This window comes from Chanos chanos, chromosome 6, assembly GCF_902362185.1.
Source record: "Chanos chanos chromosome 6, fChaCha1.1, whole genome shotgun sequence".
NCBI classification, from domain to species: domain Eukaryota; kingdom Metazoa; phylum Chordata; class Actinopteri; order Gonorynchiformes; family Chanidae; genus Chanos; species Chanos chanos.
The window spans coordinates 46,006,587-46,031,675 of NC_044500.1; the positions used below are offsets into that span (position 1 = coordinate 46,006,587).

Sequence of the window (25,089 nt, forward strand, 5' to 3'; positions counted from 1 at the left end):
CGTAGATGATAATAATCATTTAGCAACATCTATAGCAACACACTAAAAGTCCTTTATATATGCTTTATAGGTTTGAAACACAGCAAAATCAAACAATATATGTAACTGGGTTTAATAAATAAAACACACCCTTCAGGCCTGAAATGGTTACCAGGTTCATGTCTCCTGTCCACCCTGTGACCCTGTTTATTGAAGTTTAATTACAGATAAAGTAGACTGCTCTGGTTCTCTGTTGGGCAGCCCTGTACTAATGTGTGACTGCATGTTTACAGATATAACACTGGTAGTTTAAAACAATATACTCATAATTTATATATTATTTATTAATAAGTATTGATGACTAATGAAAACTACGTATTCTGGGGTTATTTTATGGAAGGTGTTTTTTGTTTGTCTCTGTCTGCTGGTCACATGATGTTTTTCCAGAACCAACACACTCCACACCTTACTATTGGTTGATTTCTGTGAGGAGAACTGGCAGTAATGGGATATATTGATGTACTGCTGTGTAATGAGATGAATCTCCAGACTCAGACAAACTGGAATTCTCTGGAGGGTCTGTGATCACTGATAAACAAACACACAGATATCTGTATAGAGATGGTGTTGGAGGTTCATGTCACGATCACACCATCTGTGGTCTACTGATGGTTCTGTGGGAAAGCTAAAAGGAGTCAGTCAGATTGAGTTTAGATTCAGTAATGGTGCTGTATGGTTGACATGACCATTAGACTGTGTCATATGCTCTATGACTGAGTTGAATGTAATAAGAGTCACCCTCTCCAGAGTCAGTGCTGTCAAAATATCTACTGAATGTGAAAATCACACAGGATTCAGATAGAGAGACACTCAGTTCAGTTTTCATTAATTTACTTCAGTTCATTCAATTCAATATAGACACACTTTTTTTCCCCCAAAATTAGTAATATTTTATTTAATCAGGTGTATGCGAATAAATGGATAAGAAATTATGTACCTTCTGTGTCTGGGTGTGAGTTTATTTTATAACACATTCTTTCCCAAAGTACTTTGGAATGTCAGATTCCAAAGTACTTTGGTAAAGTGATTTAATCAGGACAAAATCAACACAGTCATTAAGAGAGACCTTCCAATCAACACTTCAGAGATCTCAGCAGAAAACATGTAGAGAAGAATCAGAGGATGATCATTAGAGTAATCTCAGCTACAATCACAGCACTCCTTTACTACAACCTCCATCCATAATAACCTAATCATGTCTGTCATCCGAGAATGAAATGCAATTATTTGACATCATCACTAAAAGTTGACCATTTTGCTTTTATTAATTTTGTATGGTTGCATAACCTCACTTTTGATCCAACCCAAAACCCGGGATAGAGGGGCTGAGTGAATGTGGTGTGGACTCTGTGGAGGAGGGTCATTGTGTCAGAGACGCTGTAGAAGGACAGAGTTCCTGCCCTGTGGTCCACATACACTCCTATTCTGGAGGAACTGGGAACTATGGGGAGTTTAGTCTCTTCATTATTGTGTCTGAATGCGAAACGCAGGGAAGAGCAGTACAAACTCCAGGACTGATCATTACGTCCAAACCAACACTCATTCCCTTCGCCTTTCCTCCTGATGTCTTTATATGACACTGCAATATGAACCCCTTTCTTCCCACTCCACTCAACCTCCCAGTAACAGCGCGCAGTCACACTCTCTCTACACAACACCTGAAGATACCAGTCAAATCTCTCTGGATGGTCAGGATAGGCCTCTTCTGTGTCACTCCACGTCACCACTCTGTTCCCCTCAGACAGACAGAGGTTTTGATGTGCTGTGTTGGGATCCAGTGTGAGATCACAGGAATCTGGAGAAGATGAAATGAAGACTGATTTTAATCAAATCAGTCACCAATCAGACATTAAAGTTAAAGTTAAAGTTAGAGAAGTTGAAGACACTGTATGAGTGAAAATCAAGTATTTGATTAATCATTGAGACTTTTAAGAAAAATGAAGATATTAATGAAGTTATGGCATTTTGCTCTCAATCCAGAAGAAAAGTCTATTAACCGACCAAGACTTTCTCTCTTTCTCTCTTCCTCATCTCTCCCTCTTTCTTTATCAAACTGTAAATCCTTTCTCCTCTACCTGAAAGTCCATCTGAGACAAAACTAACCGTAAACTTGCACGTGTACAGTTATCACCTCAAATTTTGTGACAGTTCTATGTGTGTATTGGCAGTTTCCCATGAAGGAGTGAGTTGTATATCACCTCATGACTTAGTATAGATACCTCTGATTGAATGCTAGATTTCTCATCATTTGATCATGTTTAACTACCTCCATCAGCTCATGCAAAACAAGGACAGAATAGTGTTTGTCTGTGTGTAAATATGGTGCAAATGTGTGACTCACACAGCAAGAACTCCCCTCTGGTCTTGGATTCATGAAGAGTGATTTTTGCCACTATAAAAGCAAAAGGACTGATTATTATTCTACTCAAAATAGAACTGATTTGAGATTAAATATTCTTCATGAGGTTTCAGCTCCAATATCTAAATGCTCAACCTGTACTGGAAAGTCTTCCAAACTCCTCCTTCCAGAAATCCTCCAGTCGATCTTTCAGCTGAGAGACAGATTTTCCTACATCCTCAAAAGAGAGGTGCAGACTGACAGTGATGCTGGGTAAGTCTTCAGATCCAGGAGGGGAACAGAGGGATGTGAAACTCTATACACACACACACACACACACAGACACACACGGAGAAAGAGAGAGGGAGAGAGAGAGAGAGAGAGAGATAGAGAAAGAGAGAGAGGGAGGGAGAGAGTGTCCGACAGATTGAGAGTTAAACACAGTTTACATGTATTTTGCTTCATCCAAATCAATTAGCGCTATTTTTGAGACCACTTTGTCCTCCACTGTTACCTGGAGGAAATGGATGTGATCCTCTGTGTGTGAAAGCTGCTCTAGCTCAGTGTCTCTCCTCCTCAGATCAGAAATCTCCTGCTCCAGTCGCTCCTGAAGTATTTTAGCCCAACTCAGTTCAGTTTTCTCCTGTTCTCTGATCAGCTCTGTCAACTCACGGCACCTTCTCTCAATGGAGTGGATCAGCTCAGTAAAGATCCTCTCACTGTCCTCCACTGCTGCCTGTGCAGAGCGCTGTTAGGAGACACACACACACACACACAGAGAAGGGGGGTTCATTACAATCACACACACACACACAGCTCTTACTAGCCCAACACTGGACTCCTCACTGACTGACTGGAGGAGAGCCCTGACTGAGCCCTCAAATGACTCCTCCAGCAGCCAGCTCCTGTCTTCTCCTCTGTTCAACACTCACCCTCAGAGACTCCACAGCCTGTCTCAGCTCCTGCACCTCCTTCTCTCTCTCCTGGATTCTCTGCTGGAATGTATTCCTTATCACCCCCAGTTGCTTCTGTACAAATTCAAAACATTGTGAAATAACATTACTACCTTGTCTGAAATGTCTGTTTCTATTTCAGACTCTGAACCATTTTTGTATTAATGTCACTGTTTGAAGATTAAAGGTCTTATCTTTGAATTGGACTTTGTGTTGATTTTGGTGTTGAAGATGCTGACTTGATTTTTTTTTTTTTTTTACAATTTTTTTATTATGTTGTATAATTATAGGGTGATTGTCTTCATTGAAAATGTTTCTTCAGATAATGTAATAAATTTTTTAAGGATTCTTCATTCACATGAATTGTTGTGTTTGTGTTTTAGGAAAAACTCTCTAAAACCCTTGTTGAAATATATTATCTAAGAGAGGGTTTCTAAGTTTTTGTTGAAAACAATGACACCAATTTGCCTCTAAAACATGGAATTTCTTTTCAATCCCAGTGGAGTAGAAGTCCTTTCCTTCCCCATGGAATTTATGTAATCATCGTGTAATTTCAATTACATTCCAATTTCGTCAGTGGTTATTCCAGTTCAACTTCAATTCAACTGACCTCAGCCCTTAGAATGAAGGTGGAGTAATAAGAATGAAAGTGGAGTAATAAGAATGAAAGTGGAGTAATAAGAATGAAAGTGGAGCAATAAGAATGAAAGTGGAGTAATAAGAATGAAGGTGGAGTAATAAGAATGAAAGTGGAGTAATAAGAATGAAGGTGGAGTAACAAGAATGAAGGTGGAGTAATAAGAATGAAAGTGGAGTAATAAGAATGAAGGTGGAGTAATGAGAATGAAAGTGGAGTAATAAGAATGAAGGTGGAGTAATAAGAATGAAGGTGGAGTAATAAGATCTGGTCCCAAAATTTGATCAAAGAGAACATGGAAGATAAAGCTCAAGACTCTTAGTAACAGTGACACAGAAAACCCTCCTACAGGATCTCATTATGAAGACACCACAGGACCAAATAAGTAAAGCTGCCACGGCAGAAAAAAACAAAAACAAACAAACAAACAAACAAACAAATGACTCCGCCTCAGTGTGACAGTAGAGGAGACCTGTGTCATTTGGTGTTTGTATGTCTTTATAGTTGATGTTGACTGTCCAGTGTTCAAACTTATTGCCACTCATTCAGGCAGAGAATCTTAAGAGTACCATTAGCCGTACGAACATTATGACAAAATAAACAGCTTTTGCTATCCAAATGACAGTTGTCAGTGGTCAGTACACATTTACACACATTCTCATTGAGCTGTAAGAGAAGTCCCTGTACATACCTGTCTTTCAGTCCTCTCTGCTGCCACTGATACTGTTTTATGGTCTCTGTGTTCATCCACCAGACACAGATAACACATGAACTGTTGATCATTTTGACACCAAAACTCTCTTAATTTGTTGTGGTGAGGGCAAATATGGTCTTGTAGATGTCCAATAGCCTCAATCACTTTGTGTCTTTTCTCTTTGAAAAGTTCTTCATGTTGTTCCAAATGTGTTTGACAGTAGGAATCCAGACACACCAGACAGGACTTGATGGCTTTGAGTTTTCTCCCAGTACAAACACCACACTCCACATCTCCAGGACCAGCATAACAGTGAGCTGGAAGTGCGCAGTCTTGGAGTCTCGTCTTCTTCAGTTTCTCCACTACTTCAGTCAGCATAGTGTATTGACGTAGAACTGGTCTTGGACTGAAGGTCTGTCTGCACTGGGGGCAGCTGTAGACTCCCTTCTGATCATCCTGATCCCAGCAGCCCTTAATACAGCCCATACAGTAACTGTGTCCACAGGGAATAGAAACAGGATCCTTAAGGAGATCCAGACAGACTGGACAAATGAACTGTTCATGAAACTCTGAAATGGCCTCTACTATTTTACCAGACATGCTGTTGATGCAGAAAACAAAAAAAAAAATAGTTTCCAAAAAAAAAAAAAAGAAGTTACTAAAAAAAAAAAAAAATAGACACAACCTAAACAAGAATCTCGGATCAGTTTGGTTTCTCTAAATGTGGTTTCCTGGTTCTGTGTGAAGGGGAGTAAAGCAGACTCTCCTTAAAGTGTCACAAACACATACAATTCATTAAGAGGTGTGTCTGTGTGAGAGAGGGAGAGGTAGATCTAGAGAGGCAGAGAGAGAGAGAGAGAGAGAGAGATTATGTCTGTCTGAACTGTGACTAATTGAGCGTTACGTTGAATCCCACTCTATTTATCTTAGTTCTGTGGGGCTGGGTCCACCACTGTGGATTTCGGCGTGGAAAATGTATACATCTGCAACAGTCTCAAAAATTATTCACGTTGACAAACAAAGACAAAGACATGAGTGGCACACCCAAGTGAGACAGTGGTGGGTTGGCAAGGATTTGTTAACCCTTTTGAATTACTCATTGTAACATGAAAATTCTTCATGGTCTGCCTGACCAACACTGGGCTAGTGCCTATAAAGATTATGTTAATTGGGAATTCTTACGTCTGCAGGAATTGTTGTAAAGATTAAACCTCATTCAACATTTAAAAAAAAAAAAAAGCTGAAAAGGTGTGGTGTCATTGAAAGATTTGTCAAGTGGCTGACGCGTCTAAGTCGCAATGTGGAAAATGTTCGTCGTGAATTTATGGATTTTTAAAAAACAAATCTAGAGTTCCTCAAGAAATCAGTGATTCCCCCTGTTACACTGGCTCTGGCGTGACTGAAATCCCACCGCTGCACCTATCAATTTGTGTGTGGAAATTTGCGTTGGAGTTTGAGACATGGTCATCATGTAGTTAACTGGTCCTCTTTCTGGGGTAGACCTGGCTTGCTAAAAGCGGACGGCCTGTACCCTAATGGGCGTGATGCCGCTGTTTTATGAGGCAACACAGATAGATGTTTAAGTCATCTATGACATTTTTTGCTAGACTAGGCCAGATCGCAGGTGATTAGAGAACTTGCTAAGGAAAAGCCCTCAGAGGCTGCTGAGTCACATGAGTCAATGACTCCTCTCCTCCACCATAAGGCTAAGATCAATATGACTAGTTATTCATTTAGTTGAGAGGTTTCTGCAGAGACTGCCTCCTTCCTTAAGCCTCCTGGTCCTCATTCTGCCTCAGTTGCACAACATAACCCGCACTATGGTCATCCCTCTGCCAGCAGCAATTTGGCTTTTCCTATCAGCGAACCCTCACGCCCATGCAGGTCATCTCGGCCTAGAGTCAGACAACCCATATCTCACAACAACTTCAGCTGACACCCTCCTCCAATTTGATCGTTGTAAGCCCTATAACCCTGAAGTTAGGTTTTATCAGATCGCTCTCCCATATGGCCTTACCAGTCAGTTATCTGATCATTGATCTTAGCCTTGACATGATGGGTTTGTGTGAAACTTGGTTGAAGCCAGATGTTTATTTCTCTTTAAATGAAGCCTCATCCTCCAAATATTCTTTTTCTCATGCTGCTAGAGCAGTGAAGAAAGGTGGGAGTGTAGCTCTAATTTATAACACTGAATTCTCTCCTAACATCTTTAACGTGCATAGGCAGTGCAGAACAAAACAGTTTTAAGTCTAGATTTAAAAGTGGTCAGAGGTGGGGTGCTTCTGAGGTCCTCTGGAAGTTTGTTCCAGCTATGTGCAGCATACTAACTAAACACTGCCTCACCGTGTTTCTGCTAACCTTGGGAATAGTTAGCTGACCAGTCCCAGATGACCAGATGACCAGGGGTCCAGGGGCTTCATATGGTGAGAGCAAGTCAGAGATGTATTTTGGTCCTAAACCATTGAGCGATTTGTAAACAACCAAAAGAATTTTAAAGTCAATTCTTTGACTAACTGGGAGCCAATGCAGAGACCTGAGAATTGATGGAATGTGCTCAGCTTGCTTGGTTTTGGTTAGAACTCTAGCAGCAGCGTTTTGGATAAGCTGTAGCTCTCTGAGAGCTTTTTTTCTGTAGCGCTAAAAAAAAGACCATTACAGTAATCCAACCTACTAGAGATAAAGCCATGGATTAGCTTTTCTAGATCTTGTTTGGGGATGAATCCTCTAATTAGGTTAGGAATATGCAGGGGTTTTTTTATATTGTATGTTGTAGAAGTTTTACTCTTTACTCAGTACTTTCTGTTCTTAATATTTATTATTCAATACTTTTTGGGGCTTTTTTTTTTCCTCAGTAAATATTATGCGTTATTTATTTGTTTTATGTGGCACTGTGGTCCTTGTGTAACGCAATCTTGTTCCCCTGTATGCATGAGTCATGCATATGCGGAAATGACAATAAAAGCAGTCTTAGTCTAAGTCTAATTCTTGCTATATTTTCAAGATGATAATGGGCTGATTTTGTTATTAAGTTGATGTGGCTATTAAAACTTAAATCTGAATCCATAATTACACCTAGATTTTTTGCCTGGTTTTTAGTGTGAAGAGAGACATTCTCAAGGTGAGAGTAACTTTCAGCCTTTCTTTGTGCCAAAGACAATTATCTCAGTTTTGTCTTGATTCAACTGAAGGAAATTCAGGTACACCCAATCATTGATCTCTTTAATGCACTGGAGCAGCAAATCTATGGGACCATAGTCGTTTGGTGAAAAAGCTATGTAGAGTTGGGTGTCATCTGCATAATTATGGAAATTTTGTTATTATGCATAATTTTGCTTAACAGTAGCATATACAGGTTAAATAACAGAGGCCCGAGGACTGAGCCTTGGGGAACTCTGCATGTCATGTTGATTCGCTCTGATGCATAGTTCCCGATGGAGACAAAATAGTCCCTGTCCCGCAGATAGGACTTGAACCAGTTTAGGGCTGAGCCAGAAAGTCCAACCCAGTTTTCGAGTCTGTCTAACAGTATTGTATGGTCTATTGTGTCAAAGGCTGCCCTAAGACCCAGTAGCACTAGAATTGAAATTTTTCCAGAATCTGTGTTTAAATGAATGTCATTTAGAACCCTAATAAGAGCAGTCTCAGTACTCTGATGGGGTCAAAATCCTGACTGGAAGTTGTCAAAGGAGCCATTTGAGGTTAAGAAGTTGCTGAGTTGCTGGTAGACAGCTTTTTCAATGATTTTACTTACGAAGGGCAGGTTTGATATTGGTCTGGTTGGGAGAAAGCGAAGAACAGCATTTGGCCTGTTTACTGTCTAGAGTTTGACGTCACTACAGACAAACAGAAAGCTCCACAGCAGCGATGGGACAGACGGTCTCAAACACATCAGACAGTAGATGACCTGCCGCGTTCCAGTCTACAGGGCGTCAGGTCCAGAAACACACACAATCTCTCAGACATCCACCCCAGTTCAAGGCCTAGTGTCTCTTTACCGGTGTCAGGTGATGTAGAACTATCCTCCAGCGTCACAGCGGAGAAAGACTTCCAAGTCAGATCACGGCGTGGTACAAACAGGTCTCAGACACACAGCAAATAAAAGCTTTCATGGTGCAGAACTGCCAAACCTGCAGAGGACTGCATTAATAAATTTGGTGTGTTTGTTTACAAACCGCTCATAGGATGTAAACTGAGATAAGTAAAGTAATAGGATTTGAGAGGCTAATATTGAGAATAAAATTTCTGAGGCCAGAGAAAAAGCAGGCATATCCCATATCTATAAGAGCTTAAAGTGATATCTTAAAAATAGATATAGCAAAGTTTCATCATTACACAGTACAGCCCACTTAGTATGACTTGATTATTATAGGAGGTAATCCCTGCCAAAATTAAAATGAAAACGGTAAAAAGAAAGTTCAAACCCTGTTTTGCCATTTCTTTTCCAATACCTGTGCGTACACATCCTGCCAACATGAAAAATGAAATTAGATAACTCAATGTTCATATTAATTTTCACAACAAACACAAGTCTTTTCTGACAATAATGACATTAAGATTAAAATATCATTTTGTCATTTCACTTCCTTAGTTAGACTTTACCTTTCAACAGATTTTGCGCTACAAATGAGACAAAGAGCAAACGAAAAGACAAAGCTGATAAACCAATGGCAAAGTCCTGGTTTGTGATGTAATTTTCGACATCAGCGCGCTGTATCTGACAATACTAGGAGGCAAACGCCTTAGCGTTAGCTGTCCTTGTTTCTCTGATGTTTCTTCATCCTGCTCATGCTGTTGTGGGAGAGACTCCCCGGTCAGGGCCAGATGTGACCGAGTCCCTTCTCCACACTCAGTGTTCTGCTTCTTCTTTTTTAAAAATAAAGTCTAAGTTTCAAAAAGCAGTCAAAGTCTTCAGGAGTCCGATGCAGTGTAAGTTTATTGCATTCAGCAGTGAACAAAATGCAACAAACTGAGTCAGGTCCCGGGGAGTGACTGAATATGATACAGAAAATCATGCACTTATATCTAAAATTTTACCTGTATGCTAAACCTATGTAACCAATAAACGCATAACACGGTTGTATGGTAACACCCCTTACATCATCGGTGTTTTGCATGGTCCAACCCATTCGCTTCCAGAAATTTCCCCAGATTTTCCCAGAATTCATTATTCCTGCACCATTATATCCGACTTGTCCATGTTTGGTTAAATAAAAAAAAATATTCAACCGTGTCCTCATTTTACCTCGGATACCCAACCATGTCCCCAATTTCACCTCAGACACTTTACCCTTAATGCCGGTGTTAACTTATCAAATGTTGGGCTAGCTCATGCAAAAAGGCCTTTCTGCTTTGCCTTTCTGCTTTTTTGCACTGGCTGTGCCTCTCATGTGGTTCAGATTACCCTATTTATGCTGTACATACAACCTACTGTAAATATTTTGTCTGTTATGTATATACAACCCATACATATACACTCCCCTTTCCCACTCTGTCAGCTTCACGTCATTGTATAACATAATTAATATATTATACATGTATATTATCTGTTTATATTGCTCACCACTGTCTATAATGCTGTACATACTGTAAGATACAGCATCACTTGCTGCAGTATTCACTTATACCTGCACTTATCTGTAAATAATACTATGCTTTTGCACTTCTGGTTAGATGCTAACTGCATTTCATTGGCTTTGTACCTGTACTCTGCCCAATGACAATAAAGTTGAATCTAATCTAATCTAATCTAATCTAACCTAGTCTCATACAGTCAGAGCACAATTAGAGTAGTCGTCCAGAGAGTTGTGAATGCTGATATAAATTGTTTTCACTGGTTTATGTGCTGAATTGTTTTCACTGGTTTATGTGTTGCGTTGCGTTGCGTTGCATTACGTTGGGTTGGGTTGGTTTGGGTGGGGTTGTGTTGCGTTGCGTTGCGTTGCGTTGCGTTGCGTTGCGTTGTGTTGGGTTGGGTTGGGTTGGTTTGGTTTGGGTGTGGTTGTGTTGTGTTGTGTCATGTTGTGTTGTGTTCTGTGTGTTGTGTGTGTTGTGTTGTGTTGTGTTGTGTTGTGTTGTGCTGTGCTGTGCTGTGCTGTGCTGTGCTGTGTTGTGTTGTGTTGTGATGGATGAAGTAAAGGCTGTAAAATACAGTGATCCTAACTTAACTTTGTCTCTCTGCTGTTGCCTCTTACACGTACTAGCAGTCTAACTGAGCTGGAGGGAGGGGCAAGACAGGTAACTCAGTCACTGACCTTTCAGTCCATATAGAGTTTACTATACAGTTTACTATATTGCATGGCCTGGGACAGTGGTCAAGATATCGGATCGGCAGAATACAATTCATTTTTCTACATCTGTTAAAAAAGTTTAAAACATGCACAAAAGTTTCAGTCTTTCACAGGTGTGCACGTGCAAAAGCCAGTGTTTTTTTTAACATGTTCTCGATTTACTAAATAATTTGCATTTTGCCCTTGTTTGTGTGCAGCCAAAAAAAAAAAAACAAAAACGTCAAAACTCACCGGAGCAAAACAAATCACAAAATGTCCCGTGTAAATTTCGCAGTGTGCTTGATTTATTTTAAAACTGTCATATAGAAACTGACCAAGAAAGACCGAGAAAAGCCTTTTGTAGAGGTGTGTGATGAATTCAGAGCGTGGTGAGGAGATCAGAGCTTTGTCTCCCTCTGCTGGTCACCTAACACCCATCCAGCAGCAGCTCCTCTTTATCACTGAGCCATTACTGATAAGGAAAGTCAAACTAACAGAATAGTTATTGTAATATTTACATGATAACTGCAAATTTCAGGATGCTTTGGATGAACAATATTTATATTTTTTTTCTTTTTTTTTTTAACATTGCTTACAATTTGAGAGAATTAGGTAAGTTACATAAAAGGTTTTGGGGATGTAGAATATAGTGTTTTTAGATTACTCCAAGTTTTGGAATATTCACACAGTTGAAAACAAGCAAAAAGGAGGAGTTTTATTCTGTAGAAGTCCTCCCCAGTGCCACAAATGCACTATAGTTCATTTAACAAACAAACAAACAAAAAAACCTTGTTCATGAGGCAGAGGATAATATTTACCTGCTGATAATATGGTGTTTTAGACAGCAGGTGTTCTAAGCACAGGATAGATTTGTCTGTTATTTTGCCTTGAAACCCAGAACACGAGTAAACTGTGTATACCTTTGTCCAGGGAGACTGTGTCTTATTCAGTTACTGGTCCAACTGCAACATGGCAAATGTGTCAGTAAAAGTGTGTTTTTTCACTGTGCTGTGTCATGACATAACCTCACATCTGACCCAGCCCGAACCCAGAACCCAGGATAGAGGGGCTGAGTGAATGTGGTCTGGACTCTGTGGAGGAGGGTCATTGTGTCAGAGATGCTGTAGAAGGACAGAGTTCCTGCCCTGTGGTCCACATACACTCCTATTCTGGAGGAACTGGGAACTATGGGGAGTTTAGTCTCTTCATTATTGTGTCTGAATGCGCAACTGGAGGGAGAAGAAAATAGACTCCAGGACTGATCGTTACATCCAAGTTCACATGTTTTGCCCCATCCTTTCCTGCTGATGTCTTTATATACCACTGCTATGTGAACTCCTTTATCCCCACTCCACTCAGTCTCCCAGTAACAGCGAGCAGATGTACTCTCTTTACACAGCACCTGAGACAACCAATCAAATCTCTCTGGATGATCAGGATATGACTGGACTGTGTAACTGTTTCTCACGGCTCTGTTCTCCTCAGACAGACAGAGGTGTTGGTGCACGGTGTTGGGATCCAGTGTGAGATCACAGGAATCTGGTGGAGATGATGGGAATGATCTTATCATCGAGGAACTGATCTTATGTGCCATTAAGAATTTCATATGACAGAATAACATATGCAGGTAATTGAGACTCACATTGTAAGAACTCTTCCCGGGTTTTGGGTTCAGGACGAGGTATGATCTTGATGTTTGTCACTATAAAAACAAAAAGGCTGATCATTGCCATTCTTGAAATGGATCCGACATAAATGAAATACTCATTCAGATATCTAAATTTCCGACCTTTCTTGGAAAGTCTTCTAAACATCTTGTTACAATAATCCTCCAGTCGCTCTTTCAGCTGAGAGACAGATTTTCCTACATCCTCAAAAGAGAGGTGTGGACTGACAGTGATGCTGGGTAAGACTTCAGATCCAGGAGGGGAACAGAGAGATGGAAAATGCTATAGACACATATGGCATACATGAAAACACACAGTTTACACAAACAGTCAAAAAGCATCATTTTCAAGAAAATTTTGTCCTCCACTGTTACCTGGAGGAAATGGATGTGATCCTCTGTGTGTGAAAGCTGCTCCAGCTCAGTTTTTCTCCTCCTCAGATCAGAAATCTCCTGCTCCAGTTGCTCCAGGACTCCTTCAGCCTGACTCAATTCACTCTTCTCCTGATCTCTGATCAGCTCTGTCACTTCACGGCACCTTCTCTCAATGGAGCGGATCAGCTCAGTAAAGATCCTCTCACTGTCCTCCACTGCTGCCTGTGCAGTGCGCTGTTAGGAGACAAACACACACACACACACACACACACACACACACACACACACAGAGGAGGGCGGTCTATTACATTCACACACTTCACTCAGCTCTTACTCAGCCAGTCTGTTCCCTACACTGTGACTCAGTGGGATTGGACAGTAGCTAAACACTGGACTCCTCACTGATTGACTGGAGGAGAACCCTGACTGAGCCCTCAAATGACTCCTCCAGCAGCCAGCTCTTGTCTTCTCCTCTGTTCAACACTCACCTTGATAGATTCCACAGCCTGTCTCAGCTCCTGCACCTCCTTCTCTCTCTCCTGGATTCTCTGCTGGGTTTTCCTCTGAGTTGTTAATATGTGCTTCTGTTTCACAAACAAGCAAATTGATTAATTTTAACATGGAGACCATTCTACTGCTAATGAAAGATTTCAGATCATTCACAGTTTTGACATGAGCGTTGGCTGACTGATGTACCCATGCGTATTCACTCCTCTTAGTGCTTTATCACTGGGGACTAGAGACAGAAACAGTCTGCCTTTGCTACAATGACTGAATATACTTTTATGATGTTCTTCATGGGCCGATAATTAAAATCAGGCCTGAAAACATCTTATTTGATGATAATCAATATTGCAATCAAGATTTTTCTTTATGGCAAAGCTCCATCTGAAATTTTAAGTTTCATACCGTTTTCCTTGTTCTTTCCTCCTCTGCAGACACTGTGTCATGTCCACGATGATCGTCCATAACACACAGCAGACACACACACTGTTGGTCAGTACGACAGAAAACTTCTAACAGCTTCTCATGAAGAGAGCAGATCTTCTCCTGTAGTTGTCCAGTGGCATCAATCACATTGTGTCTCTTTCCTGAGTGAAGCTCTTCATGACGGCCAAAGTGAGTTTGACAGTAGGAATCTAGACACACCAGACAGGACTTGATGGCTTTGAGTTTTCTCCCAGTACAAACACCACACTCCACATCTCCAGGTCCAGCATAACAGTGAGCAGGAGGAGCAGCAGCTTGGAGTCTCGTCTTCTTCAGTTTCTCCACCACTTCAACCAACTTGTCTCTCCTGTATACAACAGCTTGTGGACTAAAAGTCTGTCTGCACTGGGTGCAGCTGTAGACTCCTTTCTGATCATCCTGATCCCAGCAGCCCTTAATACAGCCCATACAGTAACTGTGTCCACAGGGAATAGTCACAGGATCCTTGAGGAGATCCAGACAGACTGGACACATGAACTGTTCATGAAACTCTGAAATACTGGCTTGTGCCATTTTACTTTCTACATACACTCACAGTTACGAACATGTGATTAAACGCACACAGAGCCGGAAGCTCAGATCAGTTCCATTTCTTTGTGTGAGAGTAGGAGTGGCCTCTTAGTTCTGTGTGAGAGACAAAAACACAATAGTCTTAAAGTGACCAAGCACTCCCATTTCGCCGAGAGTTGTGGCAGTGTGATGAGGGAGCAGAAAAGGAAAGATGAAGAGAGAGAAAATCTCACAGTCTGATGTGACACATGAGAGGGTGTGGCTCAGATTCTGTTAAACAGATGGGGACCAGTGGAGTGTGGGGTTGATGTATCATTCAAAGTTCTCCAGTGGTGCCCACCTGCAGTCTGTGTACTCTCTGGTGTTTTTAACAGAGTAACCATATGATGCACGACACCCACTGTAGACGAGTCACAGTATTACAAAATTAAACCACAGCACTGAGAACTTGTGCAGTGTGCAGCACTGTGTAATAACACTGTCTGAAATGGTGAAGAACTGAAACAGAAACATGTCTGTACAGGATTTAATCTGTTTATCACTGCCTGCTCTGCATGTGATTCAGCAGGAGATACAGGTTCACATATTAACTCTCTCTTTCTCTCTCTCTCCCTTCCTCACACCTACACACACACACACACACACACACACACACACATACATACACACATACACACACACACACACACACACACACACCCATATTCACCTGCAGTAAAGGAGTCAATTTGATGTTAAGCCTGTAGACTTAGAACCTTAACTAGTAACTCAGTAAAAAGAAAGTTATTTTCATCAATCATTAATAGTTCTCAAATAACAAAGGGGAGAGGGGGAGACAGACAGAAGCACATTTATGTACCTCAGATATTTCCAAACTAGTTTTCCTTTCCATCTATGTGCAAAATATATAAATATTCGTAATGACCGTCATCTGCAACCGTAGTTGACTGGAAATTAATTGGAGTTATGTTCATAGATTTATAGATTAAAAAAAAGACAACCTTTTACTTTCAGTTTCATTTTTAATTTTGCATTTCAAACAGCCTCTAAAACAGAGTAATGTCCATTCCTATGCCTTTCAAAACTTATTATATGCTATTTAACATCAGTCCTGTAGATGGCGCAGTGTCAGCAGCGATGGGGAAGCCTGTAGTTCTGGCAAAGGTCTACAAGCAAAGCGATGGAAGAAAACGCCAGAGCATTTCTCATATTAACCTGTGTCTGGTTTTCCATCACTCTACCAGTTCCGCCTGAGACCAGTTATACAACCACCCTCAGAAAACAGAGCCATCAGAGCGAGAAGACAATGCACAGCTAATTTTTTTCTTTTTAAGCTAAATTTGTCTTGAGGCACTTGGTGTGCCTCTGTTACTAAGCAAGTAGACACAAACCATATCCTGTCATGAGTAAGAGGCTGTTGGATCTTCTTGCCCATTTTACCTTTTGTTTCTTGAAAATTGCTCACATAACTACCTCTCCGGCTCTGGCAAAGCTAAAGCCACTTTAGAGCATATCTCTGACATGAGCCCTTACACAAATCCTTAAAAAAAAAAAGAAACTTCTCCGTTTCGCTAGAAACTATTTAGAGGCAAGTTGCGTCCTCACGGGCCACGTGCTTGCATCTCCTTGTTCTCCGACTGCTGCTGCTGCCAGTCGACCCGAGTTCTGAACCGGGTAACGGTGGATTTTCCCATGTCAACACGCTGCCACTCCGTCACATAGACTCTCACCAGGCCTCCCCCTGGGCAGCACAGAGCACGTGGACGTCTTGTAACTCCTCGTAAACTGGCAGCAGATCTTAGAGCATCAGACGTGCCCTAGAGATGCCCCTCTCCAAAATGGGCATGGCCCGGCAATGGTGGACCACTGCCCTGCTCTCACTGCACACCGTAGGAGAAAAGCACTATGCTAGTGTGGTATGTATTAGACAAGCCTCAGAAGGGGCAAGGTTCCAGCAGTTACCTGCAGCGGATGAAGACAATAGTAACTAAGTTACATGAACAGACAGTCTTAAACACTATACAACAACAACAACAATATTAAGGACAATGTTGTTGATGATGATGATGATAATGATGATGATGATGATGATCTGACGTAGCGCAGGAAAGTTGTGTGAGGCCAATGTAGCTAAGAAATCATTTACCATTCCTATCTTTAGGGGTGCTAATTCATTTAAACAGCCAGTATCTGGGCACTACCTAGCCTTACACCAAGAAGATCATAAAAGGGTAATCAATGAAGAACAGCAAACGGCTGTTGATGTTTTGTAGCGTATGGCTACTTAAATTTCATAGCAGGACCGCATGTATGGCCGCTTCTCTATTTCAGCCACTAGATGGCAGTAGGAGACTCCAGTGGTTTACGTCTCTTCCTTCAACTGAGTACTGACAGCGTTGAATCTGCAGTCATTTTCTATGGCTCTGCCTTATACTTGTATACAGTTTTCGCTGTGTTGAAATTACGACCGGAGATGTACCATTTCCCTTGGCTCCCTCTTTCTTTTCTCTCTCTCTCTCTCTCTCTCTCTCTCTCTCTCTCTTTTTTTTTCTTTAACACTTTCCATCCTAATGAGCAATCACTGGAATTGCAAAGCAACTGTGAAATCACACCTCTTTTCTTATAGTCGATCAGGAGAACAATTCAGAAGTGATGTTACACTAATAGATACACGCCCTTTTTTTTTTTTTTTACCATGACTGTTCACCATCATTTTGGATGGTTGGATGAGCTGAGTCTGTTTTGTGTCAACAGGGTAAAGGGTCTCAGGATTCAACCGCAAAACAGAAAAAGACAGAAAACCTAGACTCATCTTCAGTCTCTGGTGTTATTCGCTCACTGTCTGTCCAACACTCAAGCGCTCTCTGGCATTAGAACTGCGGGTTCTCCAACGGCTCCTGTCTGACACTGTGAAGGAACGGGATGATTGTCCACATGTATGTGGATTTCCATTGGCATGGCATCCACCAGCTTGTAGCTGTGACCATAAAAACCTGGTTTTTAATTTCTCTCTCTCTATATTTCGCGCCCTCTCTCTCTTTCTCGTGCTTAAGCTTCGCGCGCGCACACACACACACGTGCACTCACTCAGTTTCATCCATTTCAGCCCTTTCACTTATGCCTCGGAAGCGTGATGAATGAGCGATGTTTTGAGTTGGGAGCCGCGTGTTTACGATGTTCAAACTGAACTCACAGATAACGAGTCATAGGGTCCGTAGAGCCGCAGTCCTTTGTGTGAGATATTTGGCTGAGGTGACATCGGGTCGAAAGGTGATTTATCAGCGAGTTAGACCATCAACTTTCTTTAACCTCATTCCTCAATTTCTGGAGTCCGAGCTCCATGCAATCCGAGAAAGCTTTGTCCTCCGTTTAGCTGCGCGCGATGACAGGAAAGAATGCGGATCACCGTACTGTTTGTTTTTGTCCTTCGCGTCCGAATGATTGATCAGACCAGAGGAAAATGAACATAAACAAATAAACTAAAGAGAATAGCTAAACCCATTCTGGTCTCTGGTTCGCTCTAGTCAGTCACAGACGAAGGGGGGGGGGGTAAACTCGCACTGATGAATTGAGTATGATATATATTTTCCTGTTCCTCTGTTATCTTGGCTGTCTAACGTTACCTCTATGCCTGACTCACAATGTTAGCTTTTGCTAGACTTTCAGCGTTTCTTTTCTTTTTTTCTTTTTTTTTGAAAATGCGCTTTGATGTGGGGTTGGCTTCAAGCTTTTGGTTAAAGTCATAAGTGTGAGATTCTGGTGAAGGTTCGCCCGCTCTCTTGCCTTTCAGCGACTCTTCTCATTGGTCAGTATCAGGGTAAACAACACGTCTTTTCAGGCCTTTTGTTTTCTGTCTTTTTCATCTCTCATCCCTCTTCCGGCAGAGACTTTGGCGCTTTATCAAACATCACTCCCTATTCAGCGGTAGAGTGTTCCATTCAGAGCAAGTTCCCACTACAACCAGGGCCTCCCTGACAACGGTGTGTTTCTCTGTTAACTCCAGTACGACGCTGTAGCCATGGGGTGGACAAGATCTGCTGTAGTTCCCATACAGCTCTTTTTTTTTTTTTTAACGCAAATGTTGAGTAGAATCTAGAGGTTTTACCGAACGTATTTCATTTTTACATATTCATAGTTATTAGCGGCAGTTTAATTCACGGTAAATCAAAATGAATGTGGCCATTTAAGAGAACTGCTATCAGAATAAACCCCAGAATTGCAGACATAGATATTAACCGGACAAATGTATCATCCAGCTCACAGCATTTTTCTCACATAGACGTCAACCGCTGGCAAAGTCATGTGGGGTTAGCGGTTAGCGGTTAGCACCGTCACTGCACAAGAAAGAGGTTCAAGGTTTATGTCCCGGTTCCTTTCTGTGTGGTGTTTGCATCGCGGGGGTGGGTAGCATTTTTCCATAGCTATAGACACGAATCCTAGGGGTGTACAGACACTCCTACTGTTTCCCTGAGAAAAGCACGGGTTCACAACCGCCACTGGTCCCTGGACACTGCAGGGTGGCTGCTCCTACACAGATAGGGATGCCGTAAATGCACAGGACGAATCCCCACGCAAGGATCAGTAAATGAAAAGATGAAACTTTCAAAGTGTTTACTGTCAGAAACAAAGGAGAGAAGGACTTGGAAGAAATGGAAGACCACATTTTCCTGTATTAAAAAGCCCCCCCCACTTTCTCTGTCTGTCTGTCTGTCTCTCTCTTTCTGGGTCTGTGTGTGCATTTGTGTGACAGTGTGTGTGTGTGTGTGTGTGAGACAGCGTGAGTGTGTGAGCATCCCATGAGCCATGTGTTTTTAATGAGCGTGTGTGTTTTGTGTGTCAGTACATGCACTCCTGGCCGGTGCGTTATGCTGTAAATCAGTGTTGTTTGACAGCCCATCTGGATCCAACAGACACGATGACGGTGAAGCTTGTGTTCAGTCTCACTCACTGCCAGCGTCTGAGATCATTGTAAGCGTTCGTCTTTCTCAAGTAATGTGACTTTAATAGTATATAGGCATACAGATTTTTTTTTCTCTTTTTTTCTCTTTTTTTTCTCAATCACATCAGATCATAAAAGGCATTAGCACTGCGATGCGGCTCCAGTAACCCTTCAAACAACGATGGCCGTAAGTCCGGACGCTTAAGTCAAACACACAGCACCTTAGAACTCGCTAATCACCGACCTCTCTGACACTGTTGTCATTATTATACACACGCTAACTTTCTCTCCCTTGCTGTCTTGCTCTTACTTTTTTTTTTTTTTTGAGGCGGAGGTAGTGTTGTGGAAACCCATGTTTTTTTACAAAGAGTCTCACGGCTGTGTTATGTTTCGAAAAAGGAGACATTCCGGAATCGTGGCGTCTTCCGAGGTTCCGTCAGTTGCCTGCGTCTCTCCGTCCTGTCACAGGGACCAGCCTGGGAAAGGGCTGGAATTATGTCATTGCTCCAGACTTCCGTGCGGATGGAAGAAAGGAGAGAGAAAGAGAGAAAGAAAGAGAGAGAGAGAGAGAGAGAGAGATGACTGTAAGGCAGGAGGAGCTGAAGGCAGCTTTCTCACTAGGGGGGGTTGGCAGTGGAGGGCAGAGTGCTGGAATTTGCCGGAAACGGGGGGAAAATGGCAGAAAATTGCCACCCCACCAAGAACCACCTGCATCACTCATTGTGTGTTTCACCCCCTACGTTCACCACTTCACTCCCCAAACACCCCCTTCTCCTTTTCTCCTGCGTATCTCTTCTCCCTCTCCCTCCTCCTCCTCTTTCCTCCTCTCTTCCTATACTCCCTCTCTGAATTTTCTTTCTCTTTCTCATTTGACTTTACATTTACCCTTTAATATTGAAGTATGTACTGTTTATGCCCCCCCACCCCCACCCCCTTTCTCCCTCTCTCGGTCTCTCTCTCTCCAGAAAAAACGACAACGAGAAAAAAGATGACAACGAGAAAAAAAAATGTGAGTGATCATGCTCCACTGTTCCCATTAGAGCCTAACATGGTCTCCTGTTTTTCTTCCCTGTGGAACATCTGTGCTCTAGATACTGTATGACTGGTAGGTGTCTGTGTGGTAAAACCAGGTGATCTTGCCCTGGGCCCTGTACACTACTCTCGCTGAACAATCTACCAGACTGAAGCCCAGCAAAGGTCTACCAAGATGTTGAACACTGGCAATTTGTTTGTTTGTTTGTTTGTGTGTTTGTTTTTTTTTATAAGAATTTAGATCTTTTAAAATTGCGCACTTGCACAGTGTTGTAACAGATCAAACGGCAACACGTTCAAAGCTTTCACTTAATCCATATGACGCCTTTGTGTCTGGCTTTTTCTTTTTCCCCCTGCAAATCGGTGAAACTTTGCATTTTCAAACCACTGTCATGCTTGAAATATCCTGAATAATCCTTTACATAAACTTGTCTTCATGTTGTTCTCACAGAGGCTACAGTTGTAGATTTGGCAACGGAATAACCAGTGTAAAAAAAAAAACCCAGAACTTAGTTTCTGAGTAGAATTAAATAAGTTCAGTGGTTCTGGATCTAAAATATAAGCAATTAACGAGTGGAACCGCTTCAAAGTGACACATCAGGATAATTCTCAGCAAAAAAAAAAGCAGAAACAAATCAACACCTTCTTGGCCGGTCAGGGAAGAGTATGTTTGTCAGCTCCATAAATCTGCCTGAGTGGAGGGATGTTCTCTCTCTCTCTCTCTCTCTCTCTCTCTCTCTTTTGCCTGTCATTTATCATTTTAATGGCAGCCTTTGCCAAAGTCTGCTAATGGTTTCTGACCCCAACATAAATCAGGTAGGCGTGTTTGTTTTGTCACTGCTGTCCTTTCTCAGCAAATCTTCTCTAAAACTTTTTTTCTCTCCCTCTCTCTCTCTCCACCATTACCTGTTCTTCTTGTTGCTCTTTTTCATTCTGAACTTTAGCAGAGGTATTTGTGTCCTGTCCAATTCTCCACAGTGAACTTTTGAAATAAAAGTGTTTTTTTCCCATTTTCACACATTTTCTCTAAAAGGGAAGGAAAAAAAAGGCACAGAGGTGTATAATAACAGTAATTTTGGCTCTACATAAACTCTGGAATACTGAAGTACGTGATGTGTACGCTCTACCCCCCCTCCCCTCTCTCCCCCCTCCCCTCTCTCTGTGTTAGTATCAGTATGTGTATGACTGATTTTGACCTCTCTCCGTAGAAGTGGTTGCATTCCTTGTTGGTGTTGGAAGAGGTGGATAGTACCCTGAATGGAAATCCGTGAAAACAGAATGAAGAAGAACACTGTGATGTCATAAAGAAAACCACTAAAGCGCCCAGACAGCCAATAGAATGCTCCATTTCACTGGAGTCAAACAGTTTCAGCTCCCTGTGCACTGGTTCACTCCATGAGAATCTCATGTTGTTTTCTCCCTCACTTACTGTGCTTACAGAAGGACTTTGGGAAACCGTTAGCAGGAAGGTGGGACCCATGAGATCCTCAACAGCTCCCAAACTACCAGATGTTTACAGACTGAGATCTGAGTATAGGGCCCCTGTGAGTCTGATAGGATGGAAGAACCACTGAATTAATTCAGACTGGAATAGGTTGATCAATCTGCACAACAGAAAAAGTGTTGTGTTGTTGCTGATATTACTTCCCCATCTGGTCAGAAGAGGTACTATCCCTACGGTCATTACTTTAGATTTTACAGTATAATCACAATAGGCCGCAATCTACATCACAGTAATGACTCCATGGAAGTTATGTCACTTGGTATTTAATTGCCAGCTCCTGAGAAATGAGGTAATAAGAGTGTGTAGAGTGTGGTCCTGTATTTGTATCTGTGTTTTTGTGTGTGTGTATGTGTGTGTGTGTATCTGCATGTTGGGTGTTCCAGTTTTTGAGGGTGTCTCAGGGCTGTGTTGATCTCAGACAGGAGATGGATGGAGGCTCTGCCCCCCCCCCCCCCCCCAGTTCTTCTCTTCCTCCTGGGCTTACAGAGAGGAGGAGCAAACACCAGTATGAATGTCTTGTCATATGGTGTGACGATGTCCTGTCATATGGTGTAACGCCATTCGGACAGGGGTCACAGGTACGTTGACAGAGAGACAGGCCCATATAAATTTCTTTTTTTCTTTTGTTCACATTTTACCTGTCATCTGTTTCCTTCAGCTGATTGGTGAAGCTCACACGTCATTTAAGATTTGAAACGTTTGTTCACTTAGCGCACTGAAATAAAACTTTAAAAAGGAACGTTTATATCTTCTTTCTTGTTTACTCTCCCATTCTGTTTTTTCTTTCTTTCTTTCTTTTTTTCAGAAACTCCTATACAGTTGGGTTTCAGCATGCAGTGTTCACGGCTACAAAATTACTGCATCACTTTTAATACAGCTGGGCTGGTTTTGCTGAGAGGAGAGATGAAGCAATTCTTCGGAGACTATCGTCAGAAGCTGGCTTCCATAGGCCAGCCTTGAACAGCTGCCTGGAGGAATGGCTCAGCAGTTTTGATGGGTGATGACTGAATGATGACTGGAGCTCGGCTTCTAGACCACAGGGTCTGCTGTATTACACGCTAGTGCAGGATCACACAGGATTGCTAAACATGGCAATTAATCAGGGAAGTGCTGAAACGTACTTACATCACCATCTTTTCCTCTGCTTTTACTCCTTCCTTCTCCTGCTTGTTCACCCCAGCTCACACATTCCTTCTCTCTCTCCTGTGCCTCTCCTTACAATCTCTCTCTCTCTCTCTCTCTCGCTCTCTCGACATATGTTTGTCGGAAGTACAAAACAGAACAGAGCCCAGGAAATGATCTGATTGCAGTTTTTAAAAGTTTGATGAAACCTAAAATTGGGATTGATTTCAGGTTGTACAAGGTCATGACTGCAAGGTCATGACTGCAAGGTGATGAGTGACCTTGAGGTTTTTGAAACTCAGTGCTGCTATAAAGGAGAAAACGTACAAATTAAGACAACCTTTTTCTGCAGAGCTGAACCAATGGTTCGTCATCTTCATGTTTTCATTTAGTTTTCTTCCATTTTTTCTTTCACCTTTTACTGTGAAATGGAACATACTGTATGAAGCGTTGTTTTTTTTTTTGAAGATTTCTGTTCTGTTTTCTTACAAAAGCAATGGCTTTGTTTTTCTCTCTCTCTTTTTTCTCTTTCTCTCTGTAAAACACGTGTGGAGGTCGTTACCAGGTTTTTGGGCTTAATACTGAGTTTTAACACAATCAAGCGAAACATTATCACGTTCAGAAGCTGTGATAAGTGATGAGGGGTGTGTGTGTGTGTGTGTGTGTGTGTCAGTGAGTGTGTGTGTATGTGTGTGTGTGTGTGTGTGTGTGTGCGTGTGTGTGTTTGCTGAGTGTGTGTGTGCGTGATGTGTGTGTGTGTGTGTGTGTTTGCTGAGTGTGTGTGTGTGCATGAGTGAGTGTGTGTGTGTGTGTGTGTGTTTGCTGAGTGTGTGTGTGTGCGTGAGTGAGTGTGTGTGTGTGTGTGTGTGTGTGTGTGTGTGCGTGCTTCCTCCTACCACAGGCTGTATATAGTAAGATTTAATTTGAGTATTATAAGTCTCCAAAGTGTCTGGAGTTCATAAGTTTATCCTGTTCCCCATTTCACCTGTGGATATCTTTGTGTAGTTTAGGATAAGTTGTAATTATTCCAACCAAGCCAGCTAAGGATTGTTGGCTGGGAGATTTTCTTTCCTGGATTACCATGGAGATGAAACAATGTGTTTATGACTGTGGTGAAAATGAGTTTACTCAAAATACATCGACCTTTGATTTTTCAGCTAGTTCAAAAATAATCCATCATCTTTCACAATATTTGTCATGAAAATTTAATAAATACCGTGTTTTCACTGGCATGTATATTATTCTTTGGAATAACTGACAGTAATTATTACAATATAATTACTGTAAAAGTTCACGACTTCTGTTTTATTATAAAATAATGGATCCGCTTACATTTGTGGAATGCGTAACGAATTTAAAAAAAAAACAAGAAAAGAAAATATGGTTAGAAATCTTTAAACACCTCTCTCTTTTTCTTTTTTGCAAAGTCCACATCTGTCAAAATCCAAAACTGATCCGAACCGAGTGAAAGAAATCTGCGCTGGTCTCTTTAAAATAAACCATTTGACAGTCAAGCCCAGTCTGAAACCAGTTTGTCTGTCATGACAAAGTTGTCTCGTTCAAAGACACAGTCATAGATCTACTACTGTCACTGACAACTTAAATCAAGTGGAAAAACAAAAACCAACCCCCCCCCCCCCCCCAAGACTTCTTAAAAATTAAATATTCACTTTATACCCCCTAGATCACAATGTTGGCTTTACTTAAGAGAATAAAGTCTGTAAAAATGATCTTGTGTATCAGACAGCGCTGTTGGGGAAAGTGAACAGGCTCTGGTATCTGGTGATTTTGCACAGTGGCGAAAGGCCAGATCTCTCATTTTCATAGCTTCACCTCAACAGCAGTTTTACTTCATCAGTTCTTTTTTTTTCTGTCTTTCATTGTGATGACTGGGATTAAAGGCTTAGTTCAGTTTTCAGGTCAGTCGGAGGTCAGTTCCACTCAGTGTGTTTGTTGTTCATGTGGAGGTGAAACGTCTCGGGCTAAAAAAGAAAAAAAAGAGAGAGAGAGAGAAAGAAAGAAAG

The 25,089-nt window shown here is 41.7% G+C and overlaps 1 protein-coding gene across 1 annotated transcript; it reads right to left on the reverse strand.

The window, feature by feature from the left end:
* Window positions 1-1,262: 1,262 nt before the first annotated feature.
* Window positions 1,263-14,471, reverse strand: LOC115815471 (tripartite motif-containing protein 16-like protein). The gene is made up of 6 exons (XM_030778425.1): window positions 13,878-14,471; window positions 13,457-13,552; window positions 12,969-13,202; window positions 12,717-12,876; window positions 12,570-12,629; window positions 1,263-1,834 (listed from the first exon to the last, which is right to left on the reverse strand). The coding sequence occupies exons 1-6, from the start codon at window positions 14,469-14,471 to the stop codon at window positions 1,263-1,265; spliced, it is 1,716 nt and encodes a 571-aa protein (XP_030634285.1).
* Window positions 14,472-25,089: the final 10,618 nt, after the last annotated feature.

What these genes read in the sequence shown, in the direction of transcription:
- LOC115815471 (XM_030778425.1), bottom strand. Translation starts at nt 14,471, where the DNA reads ATGGCACAAGCCAGTATTTCAGAGTTTCATGAACAGTTCATGTGTCCA. An exon ending in TAGAAGACTTTCCAAGAAAG is followed by an intron (nt 12,630 to 12,716) that starts GTCGGAAATTTA and finishes TTGTTTTTATAG; the next exon opens with TGACAAACATCAAGATCATA. An exon ending in CCGGGAAGAGTTCTTACAAT is followed by an intron (nt 1,835 to 12,569) that starts GTGAGTCTCAAT and finishes CATCTTCTCCAG; the next exon opens with ATTCCTGTGATCTCACACTG.